The 17,568-nt window shown below is 45.2% G+C and overlaps 1 protein-coding gene across 3 annotated transcripts in view; it reads left to right on the top strand.

Annotated features, from left to right (window-relative positions):
* LOC123501434 overlaps positions 1–17,568 on the top strand; it is a 97,641-nt gene that overhangs the window by 37,679 nt on the left and 42,394 nt on the right. The window contains exons 1-3 of one of the 3 annotated variants that reach the window (XM_045250261.1): positions 3,356–3,575; positions 3,782–3,896; positions 15,340–15,602. In XM_045250261.1, coding sequence (XP_045106196.1) covers positions 15,400–15,602 — 203 coding nt within the window. In that variant the 5' untranslated portion in view covers positions 3,356–3,575; positions 3,782–3,896; positions 15,340–15,399. Of the gene's footprint in view, positions 1–3,355; positions 3,576–3,781; positions 3,897–14,746; positions 14,944–15,339; positions 15,603–17,568 lie in introns of those variants that run through there. The other 2 variants (XM_045250262.1, XM_045250260.1) reach the window with 2 other exon arrangements.

Genomic DNA, 17,568 nt, shown 5'->3' with positions numbered 1-17,568 from the left:
CTTCGGGCCTGGAGAAGGGAGTCCTACATTGCCCACCTCAGACCCACCTTCTCTCAGGTGGAGAAGGGCATCCTTAGACGGTCCCCCATCTTTTCTCCTCTTTGATGAGGCCAAGCTGCAGGAGGCGTTCCAGTCTTCCAAGAGTAATGCTGCCATGACTCTCCATGAGACTGCTCTCAGGGCCCTGGTTCGTCCATGTCCGGCCACCGGTACTCCCTTGGTGGAGCGCGGTTCTCATCTTCCTGCCCCTTCAGCCTCGAGGCCTCCGGCTGCTCCTCCCCGGCGAGCACAAGTTCGCCCTCGTCTTGGGAATCCTCGGATTGGATCTTCCGGACCGCTCTCTGCCCGCCCTAGTGGGCAGTCAGGAGGACAGAGGGGTAAGCCCTTTTGGAAATGACAGTCTTTCTCACCATGGGGTGGTGGGGGGCTGTCTGGCCCTTTGCTGGGAAGGTTGGCTCAAGATCGGGGCAGAGGAATGGGTCCTCAGCGTTCTGCGGGAAGGCTACCAGATCCCCTTCTCTTCCCCTCCACCCCTGACCACTCTCTTCGGGGATCGCCCAGGGTCACCCAAGGGTCTCGCCCTCGAGATGGAGCTCCAGCGTCTCTGGACAAAAGGGGTTATAGAGGAAGCACCTCCCTCCTCAGGTTTCTACAGACATGTGTTTGTCGTTCCAAAGGCCACAGGCGGGTTCCGCCCCATCATCGACCCCTCTCTCCTCAACAAGTACGTCGTCACCACCAAATTCAGGATGGAGACTGTCCGGACGGTAATGTCGGCCATCCGACAGGACGACTGGATGGTGTCACTGGACCTTCAGGACGCATATCTTCAGGTGCCCATTCATCCTCACAGCCGTCAGTTCCTGCGCTTTGTGTGGGAGGGGTACCACTTTCAGTTTCGAGTCCTCTGCTTCGGTCTCTCCACTGCTCCGCAGGTTTTCACTCGTCTGATGGCTCCTGTCTCGGCGGAGTTCCATCGTCGGGGCTTCCGCATCCTTTGCTATCTCGACGACTGGTTGGTACTGGCCTCTTCAGCGGTAGAAGCTTGACACACCACAGCTTGTCTGCTCAGGCTCTGCTCGGACCTGGGCATCCGAGTAAATTGGGAGAAGTCATCCCTGACCCCTGCACAGGAGAAGACCTTCCTCGGGATGGTGATTCGTTCCTCTCTTTTGAGGGTTTTCCCGACCCAGGGGAGGATTCGAGGCCTCCAGGATTTACTCCGCTCCTTCCTCAGTTGCCCGTCCCCAGCGGAGCACTGGTTGAGACTTCTGGGGCACATGTCTTCCCTCATACATCTAGTGCCGGGATCCAGGAGGCGGACGCGTCTCCTGCAGATCCAACTGAACCAGCAATGGGACAGGTGGTCGATGCTAGACGACCATCCGGTCAGCTGGGACAGTGCTTCACGTCAGGACCTGGAATGGTGGCTGGAGGACGAGAACTTGGGGCAGGGTCAGCCTCTTCAGGTTGCCATTCCGGACCACCTTCTCTACACGGATGCCTCTACAGTCGGCTGGGGTGCGTCGCTCCTCCAGGCTTCTGTGAGTGGCCTGTGGAACATCCAGGAACAGACGCTCCACGTGAACGTTTTAGAACTCCGTGCGATCCGCCTCGGCCTCCAGCACTTCACGGAGGTGGTGAGGGGCTCAGTTGTCGCTGTCTTCTCGGACAACACCACGGCCCTCGCTTACCTGCACAGGAGGGGGTACTCACTCTATCCTTCTCAACCTCGAGGCACGCCAGGTCCTCGACTGGGCAGAAGCGCATGCAGTGTCGATCTTGCCCCAGTTTGTGAGGGGCTCAGTCAATGTGGTGGCCGACTGCCTCAGCCGCCGACACCAATCCCTGTCCACAGAGTGGACCTTACATATGGATGTTTGTCACCTGCTGTGGCGGGTCTGGGGCTACCCGACAGTCGACCTGTTCGCCACTCGTCTCAATTACCGGATTCCGAACTTTGTGTCCCCCTTTCAGGATCCGGCGGCCATCGCCACAGACGCCTTCCTCTACAATTGGGACAACCAGGATCTGTACGCCTTTCCACCCTTCCCCCTCATCAGGAGAGTTCTCAACAAGCTCCGGGCTTCCCGGAACACCTGTCTCATCCTCATAGCCCCTTACTGGCCTCAGAAGGAATGGTTTCCAGATCTGTTGGCGGCGTCGGTGGAGCCTCCCCGCCGCCTCCCTCTTCGCAAAGATCTATTGAGACAGCCACACATCCACAAGTTCCACATCGGTCTCCCCGGGCTTCAGCTGACAGGGTGGAGACTATCCAGCGCTTTCTGAGGCACAGGGGTTTCTCCTCTAAGGTGGCCCAGTTCTTATCTCACGACAAGAGGCCTTCCTCTGCTTCCAACTATCAGCACAAGTGGAAGGTGTACAGGAAGTGGTGCAAAGATCACGGCCACACTGTCTCCAATCCCACGGTCCAAAAGGTCGCAGATTTTCTCGTTCACCTGCGCCAGGATTGCAATCTCTACCTCTGCCATTAAGGGTTATAAGGCCATGCTGAATGGAGTCTTTGCAATCAGGGGCGTGGACCTCAACAATGACCGGGTGTTGAGTGCTATTGTCAAGGCGTGCTCTTCTCAACCCCGCAGACCTACTAGGAATCTTAGTCCTTCCTGGAACCTGGATGTAGTTCTTCGCTACCTGTCCAAGGCCCCCTTCGAGCCCCTTTGGCTCTCGTCCTCCAGGGACCTAACCAGGAAGACTTTTTCTCCTGGCATTAGCTACAGCGCAGAGGATAGGGGAGATTCAGGCCCTCTCCTCCCGGACTAGCTGGCAAGGACAGGATCTTATGGTCTGCTATCTCCCTGAGTTCATTGCTAAGACGGATACGGGAGTTCACAGCACGCCCCGGGAATTCCGTATTAAGAGCCTTACTTCCATTCTCGGTTCCAGGGATGAGGAGCGCTTTTTGTGCCCTGTTCGGGCTCTCTGCCACTACTTACAACGGACTGCTTCAGAGACAAGGCCCAGGAATCTGTTTGTTGCAGTTAAACGCCCTTCTCGACCTATGTCAAAAGCGGCCATCTCATACTTCCTCAGGGATACCATCAAGTCTGCCCATGAGGCTATTTCTGACTCTGTCTGCCTCGAGGTCAATGCCCGTGCCCATGACATCCGTGGCATTGCTGCCTCCATGCTCCTCTGGGAAAACTGCTCGGTTCCGACCATCCTGAAGGCAGCACGCTGGAGGACTCACTCGGTCTTTGCCGACCATTATCTCCGCGATATAGTGCGGAAGGAAGGCGATGTTTTTTCCCTGGGTCCAGTTGTTGCAGCCGGTCACATTGTGGGCTGACAACTACCACAAGGTCCTCCTTGCTCTGGGGTAATGCTTGCTCCCTCAGGTGAACACCCCAGTGCTCACTTACACTGCTCGTCTTAGTTGATTGGGTCAGTAGCCGGGGTTCTCTCCTCTGCGTCAGGGTATTGAGCACGCTCCTGGAACACTCATCCCCTGACCCCTAAGGCCTGCTCCCTTTTAGACACACGGGTTAGGAGGACCTCCCAAACCCTCAGCCGAGCCCGCTGGCACCCCTATGCTGCCCGGCCTCAGCCAAGAGGTTAGTGTCTACATATGGACAGTTTGTTTTCACCCTCTACGCCTGGCACTTTCTTCTGACTCCCGCCTCCTTCAATGTTGGAGTCTGCTATATTTTGTATGAAAAACAGGTGTATGTGACAGAAATCCAATTTTTAATACTAAAATTAATTTCTTCACTTACCTGTTTTTCATACAAAACTTCACTGCCCTCCCTTCCTCCCCCAGTCAGGTTCTCTCCCTTGAGAAATAACTGACGGTTGCCCACGCAGTGTGCTGGCGGCAGCAATGAGCGAAGCTCTGCCAGGCGTAGCGCTAAAGCGGGTGGTTTCTTGGCGAAAAGGTATGTGGAGCAGTGGAACTGCTATATTTTGTATGAAAAACAGGTAAGTGAAGAAATTAATTTTAGTATTAAAAATTAGATTTCTCTTTGTTATTCTGAGTACAATGATGTATTTTTCAACATGTTATGACCTCTGAGAGCAAAGTTATTGCATATAAAAAAAATTTACCCCGAACTCTTGGCAGAACCAGCCGCTATGATATACCCCCCAAAGCTCCAATACCACAGCGCTTCCTCTCTCTCTCTCTCTCTCTCTCTCTCTCTCTCTCTCTCTCTCTCTCTCTCTCTCTCTCTCTCTCTCTCTCTCTCTTTCTGTCCTTTCGGCCATTTGAATTTGATGTAAAAGTAGGAATTTTTGTACTTTCATGTCTTGAAAATGCAAACTCAGATATATGAAATGATGTGCAAAACAGGAAAAGAAAAAGAAACCACATATTACAAGTATTGTAGATTTCTATAATAATTGGAATCTGGCAACTCTTATTAGCAATGGGATTTACATGACTTGGCCGACAAGCACAATCCTGTATAGGCAACCATGGGTGACACACACACCAGCGCATTGCTCGAGGGGAGTACGTGAGGTTTATGAACATTGCTGTGAGGGTTGGTCTCTGTCTCCTAAATCACTATCAGAATCACTACTGGAGTCTTCACTTTCTTCTGTCCCAATAAAAAAATCAGTCTTCATTTTCATCACTATCCTCAAAGTCACTACAGAGTAACACTGACATAACATCATTCGGAGTACCGTTTCCTCCCTCCGGGTCACGGGTTGCCAGATGTCGCCACAGAATGGGAAAAGATGATCTATTGTATGGGAACATATGTCTCAAGGCTCAAGGAGGCGAGCGAGAAAAATTGCCAGATACCTACACTTGCCCTAGGACCAATAGTGAGGGGGAGAGATACAAACGTTTAGCGCAGAAAAATCATGATTCCCTGAACAATCCCCGCCTCTCTGCACACGACGCTACAATTGTTCCGAAACGATCACCGTACGTTAAGGGTTAAATACACTGAAACCTATATTTTCTGATTTTGATCTGAAATGGCGGGCGCATCTTTTATGTCCGTGCATCCTACATGCCATCAAATACGGTATAGTAATACTTCGCTCAACGAACAGGATAGGGGGTGTCAAAGGTGTTTGTAGAGCGAAAATTCGTTATGCAGACATAATTTTCCCATAGGAAATAATGGAAATAGGGGGGATGCGTTCTGGGCTGGTCCCCAACATACCACATGGGTTAAAAGAAAGAAATATATATATATATATATATATATATATATATATATATATATATATATATATATATATATATACAGTAAGGTCTGGGTTTACGTCAGAGTTACGTTCCTGAAACATGACGTAAGTCGATTTTGTACGTAACTCGAGTTTCCGTACATTTCAAAGCATATTATCAAGTTTTCAACCAATCATTGTTTATGGTCATTCAGGTAAGTTAAAGGTTATATTGTTATATTATTTACAACTATATAGGAATATGAAACACAAGTTTGTTTTTGCTGTTGATTAGGGCCATGAACGCGAAGGACCAGATTGCCGAGAGGGGTGGCCCTGAGGCCGCCAGGAGGGTGGGCAGGTCGAATGTTGTGACGTCCAGAGCGGACAGCTGGGAGTGTAGTGCAGTGCGGTGGGAGTAGAAACGTGGGCAGTGGGGCAGGAAATGCAATAGGAAAGGGCAATAGAGATCAGCAGACAGGCGCAGATGGTGCAAGTGAGCTGCAAGTGTCGTGTGGCCCAGGCGAAGGCTCCAGAGTTGTTATTGTTGTGATGGGTGTGCGAACCCTCAAGGTCGTCAACCTCCCCGTTGTCATGGTAACAGGCTTCCCATTTTCTTCTTCATTCCCTCACACACAGCTGCTGCCTCCCTTCTCATGTCTTTAATTATGTCCTCTTTTTCTTGTAGTGTAATGGTTTTCCTTTTCTTAGCATCACTGCTGTCACTAAGGAGTTTTCTCTTTGGTGCGATTGAGCAAGATACTAAGAACTTGAGTCAGTAAACGTAGAAGTAGGATAACACTCTTGCCAGGGGCGACGGTGTGGTCGAACTGAGGCAGGGTGTTATTGTATTCAAGCGTGAGGCGGGCGGTGTGGCGGGTAACCACTACTGACGCCTGGCGGCCAACAATAACAATAAATCCCGCACTTTATGATTTATAAATTTTCAATTTTTTCAATCTTAAATTGCCTTATAGTGGACTGACGTAACTATGAGTTTGACGTAACTCGAGACTGACGTAACCCGGGACCTTACTGTATAAATATATATATATATATATATATATATATATATATATATATATATATATATATATATATATATATATATATATATATATATATATATATATATATATATATATATATATATATATATATATATATATATATATATATATATATATATATATATATATATATATATATATATATATATATATATATATATATATATATATATATATATACGTTTAGCAGCATATTGGGCCACCGGTGTACCACTACTTTTATGATGTCATATGAGTCATTGGAAGTTAGGGAAGCTACGTACAAATTCTCTCACATTCTCGCATTTAAGCTCATAAAACAACATTTCTATTAGCTTTTTACAAACCTTGCCCCCAAGAAAGGATTGTTTTGTAATGCATAAAGTGAAATCTTACATGGAATACCAAAAAATAAAGCAGAGATGAGATCAGCTACAGACGAAGCGGGAGACTCGCGGCGACTCGGCCGCTTCTTCTTATTGTGACCCTTTTAGCTTGGCGTGTTGTCTTTCTCCATGATATTTGTTTCCACTCCTCTATTGCCTGCTATAATGGATATCATATCTCAGTATTCATATATGCTCATACCATGAGGATAACCTCGACTTCGTGGCACTGAGTGATAGTGAATTATTAATGAAATACCGTAGTATTTCATTAGTAATTCACTATCACTCAGTGCCACGGAGTCAAGGTTATCCTCATAGCATGAGCGTATATGAATACTAAGATATGATATCCATTATAGCAGGCAATAGAGGAGTGAAAACATAAACATCATGATTAAAGTAACACGCAAGCAAATGGGTCACAAGAAGAAGAAGCAGCGGCCGAGTGGCCGCGAGTGTCCCGCTTCGTCTGTGGCTGATCTCATCTCTGCTTTATTTTTTGGTATTCCACGTAAGATTTCACCTTATGCATTACAAAACAATCCTTTCTTGGGGGCAAGGTTTGTAAAAAGCTAATAGAAATGTTGTTTTGTGAAGATAATTGCATATATAAGACAGTAACACCACCTCGAGAGGTGGTGTTCCCAGCAACCACAGAGCAACCTGACAGCAACCTTGTCACCGTCCTTCCAAGCGTTCATGGATACCATTTCGCTGCAGGAGGTTGCTCTGATGTTAAAGAATCTTGGATCCAGCTCCAGGAGTGCTAGAGACAGAGGCGGGGAGCCAGCCAATCACAGTGAAGCTACCGCGTTCGTTCCCTCACCCGACAAATTCAAACCCAGATAATTCGCTAAACGGATGTGGTTGTATGTTATGTGGACTTTTTTATGTAACTTTATATAGTACTTTAAACCGGAAATTTGTTAGACGAACGTTCGTTAACAGGAGTATTACTGTACAGGCAACTCCCGTTTAACGAAGGTTCACACAACGAAATTTCGCTACAACGAAGGTTTCGTTTTACTACCATCTGCTCGTTTAACGAACACCAAACTTGCTTTAACGAAGTTTTATCCAGGTAATTTTTTTCCAAATTTGAAAGCCCCACTGTATCATGCAAGCTGACAGGCTTTTGAATACACCAGGAGCTGCTGTTACTAAGACCTGCCTCAGGAGAAATCCAGAGACACCTGTAGAATAAAGATCAAGATCAAGCCTCTCGTGGACTACACAGGCGCTGCTGATACAAAGGCCTGAGTCAGAAGAAATTCTGCGTCACCTGTAGCATTAAGATCAAGATCAAGATCACGCGCACCACTCACTCCCCAGTCAAAACATAACAGCGTCACCAGCAGCTCATCTTCCCTAGTTCAACTTACCACCAAAGCGCCCTGCAATGTGGCCTAACGTTCCTAAGAAGACCAGGAAGTGTCTTACTCTCTAATTGAAGCTGGGTATTATTCACAGTCAAGAGAGAGGCCAGAAAACTAATAACATTGCTTGCCACCATCTTGACTCCATCTACTGTCTACTATTTTCAAGTCAGCAGACTCTATTAAGAAGGCTGGTGAGACCGCATCTTCCTTGAAAGCTAAAAGAACCACCTGAACTCGTGACTCTACAATGGATAAAATGAAAAGCCTTGTGGAAATGTGGTACATAAGTTTTGTATGCGGTACCATGATGCGCACTTTGTTTACATATCACAGGTTGTCGGTTAGTGTATTTCCCGTTTCACTCTCCATCCCTTCATAAAGTTAAGATCATCAACATTGTAAAGTTACGTACATACATACATTAATGTACATTATAATGACTTAAATTAAACTACCTAAATGTTTAACTTCATACTTTTTACTTTCATTAAACCTTTTACTGTATTATGATGCACTCTCGCTTTGCTTACTCTCAATGGAAATTCAAATCAGGGGTTAAACTTGTTATAATCGGTTTTGCTTAACAAAGTGTTTTTTAGGAACGTAACCCCTTCGTTAAGTGGGGGTTGCCTGTACTTCCTTCCACCAAGATTGATAAAATCTATACGATGCTACGCCTGGCAGCGCAATGCCCTGGCGCTGTTGAGGTTATCAGCTGTGCATCGCCTCAGTTAATTCTCGGCATTGTGGTTACACACATTACGTTTTCGTTTGCGCTTTGTTCTTCCTTCTATTTCTAGTGTTTCTTCTTCCTTCCTTTATCATGGAGGAGGACACCCACACTCACCAGGCTGAGCTTCCTGCCTCTGCTCAGGGGGATGTTTTGCCAATTCATGGAGATTTTCCTGGCACTCCTTGTTCCTCTGGCTAGCTTCCATTAGGTCTTCCAAAAGGATTTGCTCAAGACCAGCATGCACATGGGTCTTGGGTAGTTTCCTCTACAACCCTCATTCAGTTTTTGTTAGATGTAGGGATATCTGCAGCCCAGGTAAGAGTTGTGGTGAGTGTGCTACCTGGAGCCGTGAGAAAGTGCTTGTTGCATATAAGTAGCAGTGTAGTTTGGGTTGCAAGAAGTTGCCAAGGCTAAGTATAGTTAGGTCCAGATTTGCTGACCCGCTGCTACAGCTACTGACCACGGCACCTCATCCTGTTCTGTAGGTCGGGGACTTGCGATCTCGAGTTTCCTCTGCTCTTCCCAACACGACTGGTGACTCAGAGGTTTTGGCTATGGATGGTAGTGTCCTGTCCCAGGATGGGGTCACAGCTTATGAGTCAGCTTCTAATCCTTCAGTTGCTCTTGTTCCTTCTTTGTTTTTTAAACTTTGGCAGTAGAAAGTACTTGCCTCTGTTAATGATCTTGTTGCTTCTCAGGAGTTTTATGTAGTTCTTGCCACCTGCTATGGACCCCCTTTTCAGTCTTGCCCTCGTCCTGGGACCTGGACCTTATGCAATTCAGTGTCCTTTTCCTCAGAGTCCTGATGCAAAAAGGTGTGTGCAGTCATACTAAGTCAGGTGGCCAGGGGAGGGCCGTTCAGGGACTAGAGGTGCATCCTAAGCATTCATGACCACCAAAGGATGACACTAGGAAGAGCAAGAAGTCCTACCCCACCTCAGTGGTGACTGGTGAATAGGCCCATTCCCAGGACTGGTTGGTTGGGGGCAAGGATTCTAAGGAGGATATACGGGTTCAATAGGCAGGCTGGAGGAATTGATTAGGGAACCTCGCTTCCAACAGATGGCGCGCAGGTCGTAGGTAGTAAGGGGGTGAGGGATGGGGGATCCATCAGCAGGGGAAGATGAGCGCCGTTACAAGATTCAAACAGTCAGTCAGTCATGGGAAGGAGCGCAAGGCACATCAACCATTGCCCGCCTCCGCCTGGGCCACACCACGCTCAGTGCTCACTTGCATTGCCTACATCAGTCTTGTGAGTTGTGACCCTTTCTGCCTTTGGTGTAGGACTACCCTGAGGCCATGGAACATTTCCTGCTTCAATGCCCACGCCTCCTCTCTCAGCATACTGCATTATGTGCCCGGCTCTCTGCCCTGGCCATCACAACACTCGACCTGCCCACCCTCTTGGCGGCCTCAGGCATCCACCTTTCCTAGCAACCTGCTGTCCTTCGCCTTACTTGTGCCTTCTTGAAGAAGACCGGCCAGCTACCACGCCTGTGATACTCACACAGGAGTACCCCAGGACTCATAAGGATCCATAGATTTTCGTGGCCTCTTTTGAATTCTTATGAGCCCTGGGGTAGTCCTGTGTGGGTATCACAGGCGTGGTAGCTGGCCGGTCTTCCTCAAGAAGGCACAAGTAAGGCGAAGAACAGCAGGTTGCTAGGAAAGGTGGATGCCTGAGGCCGCCAAGAGGGTGGGCAGGTCGAGTGTTGTGATGGCCAGGACGTAGAGCCAGGAGCTTACGTAATGCAGTATGTTGAGAGAGGAGGCGTGGGCATTGAAGCAGGAAATGTTCCATGGCCTCAGGGTAGTCCTACACCAAGGGCAGAAGTGGTTACAAGACAGACATAGGTGATGCAAGTAAGGAGTATGGTGTGGCCCAGGCGGAGGAGGGCAGAAAACGCATATATATATATATATATATATATATATATATATATATATATATATATATATATATATATATATATATGAACATGTTTTATTTGCCTTATAAGTTCATAACTGCGAGAAAATGCAGGGGAAAATAAAGGGAGGGGAAGGAACCATGGGAGAAATTTTAAGTTATTCCTAATACCGTTTTCTATTAAATTACTCGCTTCCAACAGATAGCAACACCGTTGCTGTCCTCCAAACTTTAACCCATACCAAAACTTCCTCTCTGTATATTCCTTGGTTGGGGGTGTGACAAGGGAGAGATGGGTCAGAGTAGCAAACCTGGCCCCTCCCCTGTGACCTTGGGTGAAGGTATAGCTAAAGGTGATGAGTGTTGCCTTGCCTTGTACCCTAGCCCACAGGATGGCATACTCACTGCCATCTGTGTCCTTTCAGTGAACAAGGACCCAGTGTCACACAAACCCCCTATGGTCCAGCAAACCCACTGTCTTCTGCCTGAGAGTGGAGAGGCCCACTCTTGTTCCAAGCTTTATGGCTTCACTCCTGCGGTGTCTCTCAGGGCCCACCAGACACATTCTGACAGTTGTTTCCCCAGAAGTGATTTATTCTATAGGAATTATCACTGGGCACTGTTTGATTCACCCTGCCCTCCTTGTTTTCGGTAGCAGGGCTCAGGGGCCTCGATATCACCAGGGCCTGACTCTGCACTTCTCGACTTGGAGAAACAGGACTGGCCACCACTGGAACTGGAGGATGGTGAGGGGCACAAGTCCCCATCCCCACTTCAACTTGATGTACTATCGCATGATGACCTACATCACTTCGGTGTTTAAGGACGTGATGGGCCAGAGGATTGACTTGGAATGTCATGTTGCACTATGTACGACACCTCACCTGTGAGGGGGTCCCTTCCTCCTTGGCAGGGCACAGCCTGTCCAGTTTTTTTTTATGGAGCAAGGTAATGGGGCTTACTTGAAGGCCATGGAGAAGAAACCCTCATTGGTTGGCTATCCTTCAGCCAGGTTTGCCAAAATCTACAGTGTGGCAGGTCAGGAGGTGTATGGGAAAGCTGCCCTGGTTAACACTAACCTCCACAATGCCTTAAACGCTAGTGCATGAGAGCCACACGTCACTCATGAACACCCAGAAGTGGCCAGAATGGAGGATGTAGTTACCAGGTCTAAGGTTGCCATCAACTACTCCTTTTGGTGCTTAGGGACCCTCCACCTCCTTGCTGCATGCAATCTTCCCCTCCCCTCTTAGTCCTGGAGGAACAGCTCATTATAGCCATTTATATGGCCCTAAATGATGCCTGCAGGGACTCTACCAATGTTGTTGCCAACCTGTGGGCCTGAAGGAGGGAGGCCTATCTTAGCCACCTCAAACCTACTTTCTCACAGATGAAGGGCATCTGTCGGAGGTCTCCCAATCTCCTTCCCCCTCCTGTTTGATAAGGACAAACTTCAAGAGGCTATACATTCCTCTAAGAGCAATGTTAATATGGCTTTCCATGAGGCCATGATCAGGGCCTTAGCATGGCCACATCCTGCTCATGGCACACCACTGTGGAGCGTGGTTCACAACCTTCTGCTATTTCCACAAGGCCCAATACCTCAATCATCTGAAGACTGGCACTGTTTTCATGCCCAAAGAACTTTTTTTTTTTATTTATACCTTGTGGGCTTTTCACGAAAATTTATGGGCTAAAGAAGATACTTTTTGGGGTACCTCCTATCTCAAAGCCCACCTGCTAGAAAACTGTAGCCCCGAGTGAGGAAGCCCAACCTACACTCGGACCGTGGACAGGATTCGAACCCATGCGCTTGAGACCCTCGGACCCCAAAGCACGCATGGTTCCACTGTACCACGACGGGTCTTCTGGGTTCCTTTCTTTTTGTTCCAGTGGGCTGGGAGGTAAGCAGAGGCAAGCTCTTTCGGAAGTGATAGTCTTCCCCACCATGGGGCAGTTGCCTAGAGATAGGAGTGATGGCTCCAGATAGGGGCTGAGAAGTGAGTCCTTGATTTCCTAAGGGAAAGCTACAGAATCCCCTTCTCTGCCCCTCCACCCCTCACCAGCTGCTTCAAGGACTCCAAAGGCTACACTCCAAGTCCTGTCAAAGAACAAGCCCTCTAGTTGGAGCTCTAGTGACTGAGGGACAAAGTTGCCATAGAGGAGGCACTCCCTATTCCAGGTTTTTATAACCACATGTTTGTAGTTCCAAAGGCAACTGGGGGGGGGGAGAAGGTGGGCTTCAGGCCTATCATTGATGTCTTCATCCTCAGCACCTATGTCATCACCGCCAAGTTCAAGATGGAGACGGCCAGGACAGTCATGTCTGCTCTGCATCTGGATGACTGGATCTGGATCTAGAAGACGCTTACCTGCAGGTCTCTATCCACTGAGACAGCCGGTGCTTCCTGTGCTTTACCTGGGAAGGCATCCAATTTTAGTTTTAGGTGCTCTGCTTCAGCCTTTCTACCGCCCCGTAGGTCTTTCCTTGTTTCATGGTTTCCATCTCTGCAGAGTTTCATCGCCAAGACTTCCACATCCTCCATTATCTGGTTGATTGGTTAGTCCTGTCTTCCTTGGTAAATGAAACCTGAAGAGCCACAGTTTGTCTCACCAACATGTGTTCCTCCTTGGGGATTCACATAAATTAGGGAAAGTCCTCTCTGATGCCAGAACAGGAGAAAACCTTCCTTGGGATGGTGATTTGCTTGTATCTATTGAAGGTTTCCCCAATGTAGGGGAGGATACAAGATCTGCAAGAGACAATTGTCTCCTTTCTCAGCTGCCAGTCTCCTGCCCCCTGCAAGAGACTGGATGAGACTTCTCAGACCCCTGTCCTTCCTCATTCAAATCCAGTTGAACCAGGAGTGGGACAAACAATCAGTGGCAGATGACCATCCCGTTGTCTGGGACAACGCTGCCAGAGAGACCTGGAGACCGAGCACTTGGAGCAGAGTCAACTCCTCCAGTTGGCCATCCCAGACCTCCTTTACATGGATGCCTTGAACGATGGATGGGGAGTGTCTGTCCTCCAAGACTTGATGAGTGGCCTCATGGACAGCCAGGAGAGGCTTCTTCTCATCAACGTTTTGGAACTCAGGGTGATACAGCTGGGGCTCCTTCATTTTGTGGAGATGTTGAGGGATTCAGTAGCTACTATCTTTTCTGATAACACCACAGCTCTGATGGTTTCCAGACCTGTTGGGGGCATCCATGGAGCCATCTAGATGCCTTCCCCTCAGACAGGACCTTCTGAGACAACCTCATTCCCAGTGGTTCCACCTCGGTCTTTGCATGCTTCAGCTGTCAAGGTGGAGATTATCAAGTGATTTTTGAGATACAAAGGCTTCTAAGGCTGCAAGTTTCTTAGTTTATGCTAAGAGACCCTCCACTACTTTAAGCTATCAATACTGGAAGAGGTACAGGAAATGGTGCCAAGACAACAGGCACACCATTTCCAACCCATCAGTACAGAAAATCACTGATTATATTCTTTATTTGTGAAAAGTATTTTGTCTCTGCCTTTTCTATCAAGGACTACAAGGCTATGCTCAACAGTGTTTTTGCACTCAAGGGGTTGGACCTCAACAATGACTTGGTTTTGAAGATTATTATCAGGGCTTACTCCCAGCCACACAGGCCTACTAAGAACCTTGCCCCCTCTTGGAACTTTTATGTGATACACCACTTGACCAGGGCTACTATTGAACCCACTTTAAGGCCCACTTTAACTGCAAGTTCTGTAAAAGATTTGAAAGGAATTAGCCAGAGCCTTGTACAGAGTTAGCAGTTGGAAGGGCAAGAAAAACTGGTGGAAACACTGCAGAACACCTAACTTCACAGAAGCTGTTTTAGCAAGAGATGAGATATGAAGTTTCCAGTTCAGATTATGAGTTAAAGACAGACCAAGTATATTCAGTGTGGAAGAGAGAAGCAGTTGAGTGTCATTGAAAAAGAGGGGATAGTTGTCTGGAAGGTTATGTTGAGTTGATAGATGGTGGAATTGAGATTTTGAAGCTTTGAATACTACTAACTTTTCTCTGCCCCAATCAGAAGTCTTCGAAGGATCAGAAGTCAGACTTTCTGTGGTGTTGGAGTCTGTTGATTTTTTTAATGAAAAACAGGTCTCTGTGGTAGAAATATAATTTTTAGAACTAAAATTAATTTCTTTACTTACCTGTTTTTCATACAAAAACAAATGCCTTCCCTTCCTCCCCTCAGTCCGATTATGAATGTGAAAATTAACTGAGGCGGCGCACAGCTGATACCCTCGGCAGTGCTAGGGCACCACACTGCCAAGCATACCATCAAGCGTGGATATTTTTAATCTTGGCAAAAGGAAGTAAGTAAAACAGTGGAATTGCTAACTTTTTGTATGAAAAACAGGTAAGTAAAGAAATTAATTTAGATCTAAAAATTACATTTTCAGAAGGAGCTGGCTCAGCTAAGAGTGTTAGTGATATGTGTATGAGTGAACCGTATCTTTTCAGCTATATGTGGAATTGTCAGTCTGGTATATAGATACCTAAAACATAATTCAAATAATTCAATGTATAGATTAAAATATCTGCTCCCTTTCTCGATTTGGTATTATTGATTGAAAACAAAGATTCATTTGATGGTATATATCTCATTACCAACAATAATGCTAAAAATCTACCACTTTGTCTACAGTTGTATTTCCACATATATTCTCCTATTCATTCTTCAGTTTACTTATTGTACTCAACAATTGCAGTTGAATCTTGTTTCGTGAGGAGCAGCAGCAGTGCCACTGTGAATTGGCAAGTACAAGACAATGTGGTGGGTGCAGCAGGCACTAGTGTGGCTGGCCCTTGGAGCTGCCTTCACTGCTGCCCTCAACTACTTTCTTATGTCCAGAAATCCATCTCCAGCAACTATTCTCTTGCACCCGAAGTCTCCATCATCATCTGCCTTGGAAAATCATTCCCTCCACCAACAAGTTTACCTTAGGGGTGAAGTATATGCTTTAAGAAACAGGTGAGTGCAAGTGAGTTATGGAGATTACAGATTCTTACAGATGATCCTCTGGAAAAGACAAAGGTAGGCCTGTGCATCCAGGTCTATTCTGGTAATTGCACTTCTGCATGTGTTCAGTGTGGCAGTGGTGGTTGTGAACTTAGTAATTTTACTATTTTGGATTTTTTTATTTGTAATTCATCTTTAACTCCTGGCTTCCCCCATACTTTATCAAGATTACTTTTAAATTTAACTACTGTTTCAAAATTGACCTTATACTGAGGCAATGCATTCCACTCATTTATCACTCTGTTACATACAGTGTTTAAACTTTTCAAGCCTCTTTCTCTCCTTGTAAATTTTCATAAAATGTTGTTTAGTTCTTTGACCCTCCAGCATTAAGTGGAGACCTTCACAAACATCATCATCATCATACTTTCCTGTATTGTCTGTGTCATATTCCCTCTCATCCTCCTATATGCTCGTGTTGGGAGTTCCAGTTTCGTCACTCTCAGCTCATGGTCTAAGTTCTTTAGAGTTAGTACCAGTTTGTTAGCTCTTTTCTGCACTTACTTCACTGGTTCCATATCTTTTACTTTCTATGGAACCCATACCTGGTCTATACTGTAATGCACAAGATTTAACATCTGAATATGAGCATGAAAAATTGTACCATAGTTGATGCTGAGGCATTGATGTAATATGGAGTAAGTTGTTAAAGACTATGGATGGAAGTGGACTCATATTCTCTTAGTGTAAGATACCTATACAAAACATGATGAAATACCATGTTACTCCCAGTGGTGTAGCTAGTAGGGGGTGGAGGGGGTGGTCTGCCTCAGGCAACACTTTCTGTGGGTGGCACTTTGGTCCATTGTATAATTCACATAAATATGATTGACAATTGACATTGCTTCCTATTACTACCTTTTCTATTACAGTGCCTTATTTTTTACATTTATTACATTTATATCACAACAAGTACTTGGGTTACTAGAAATAAATCGTAAGAAAATATATATATTAAAAATAACAATACATACATAGGCATAGACAACTCTATGCTGGACTGCACATGAGCTCACTTCGCTGTTGTCTTCCAAATCTTAACGTGGTTGTCAGGCGTTGCTCCTTAGGGAATTCTCAGCCTTCCAACACTGCCATGTTTGATCCAAAATTTGAATAGCCAGGTGTGTGACCTGACCGACCCCTATCCCTTCTTCCCTTGTCTCCGCTCTCTCTCTCTCTCTCTCTCTCTCTCTCTCTCTCTATATATATATATCTATATATATATATATATATATATATATATATATATATATATATATATATATATATATATATATATATATATATATATATATATATATATATATATATATATATATATATATATATATATATATATATATATATATATATATATATATATATATATATATATATATATATATATATATATATATATATATATATATATATATATATATATATATATATATATATATATATATATATATATATATATATATATATATATATATATATATATATATATATATATATATATATATATATATATATATATATATATATATATATATATATATATATATATATATATATATATATATATATATATATATATATATATATATATATATATATATATATATATATATATATATATATATATATATATATATATATATATATATATATATATATATATATATATATATATATATATATATATATATATATATATATATATATATATATATATATATATATATATATATATATATATATATATATATATATATACAGTCAACCCTCGGCTATCGCGACTTCGGCTATCACGTTTTATTGCTATCGCGCACCCATGAAAAGCTGCTAAAATTTCATTATCGCGACCTCAGATACCTGCTATCGCGTGCCCCGCCATGACATCATGGAATATCTGAGCACTCATTGGCCAAAACCG

Source organism: Portunus trituberculatus, chromosome 9 (assembly GCF_017591435.1).
Source record: "Portunus trituberculatus isolate SZX2019 chromosome 9, ASM1759143v1, whole genome shotgun sequence".
NCBI classification, from domain to species: domain Eukaryota; kingdom Metazoa; phylum Arthropoda; class Malacostraca; order Decapoda; family Portunidae; genus Portunus; species Portunus trituberculatus.
Note: the sequence above shows the minus strand (reverse complement) of the source record. Positions and strands in the feature narration are given on the sequence as shown.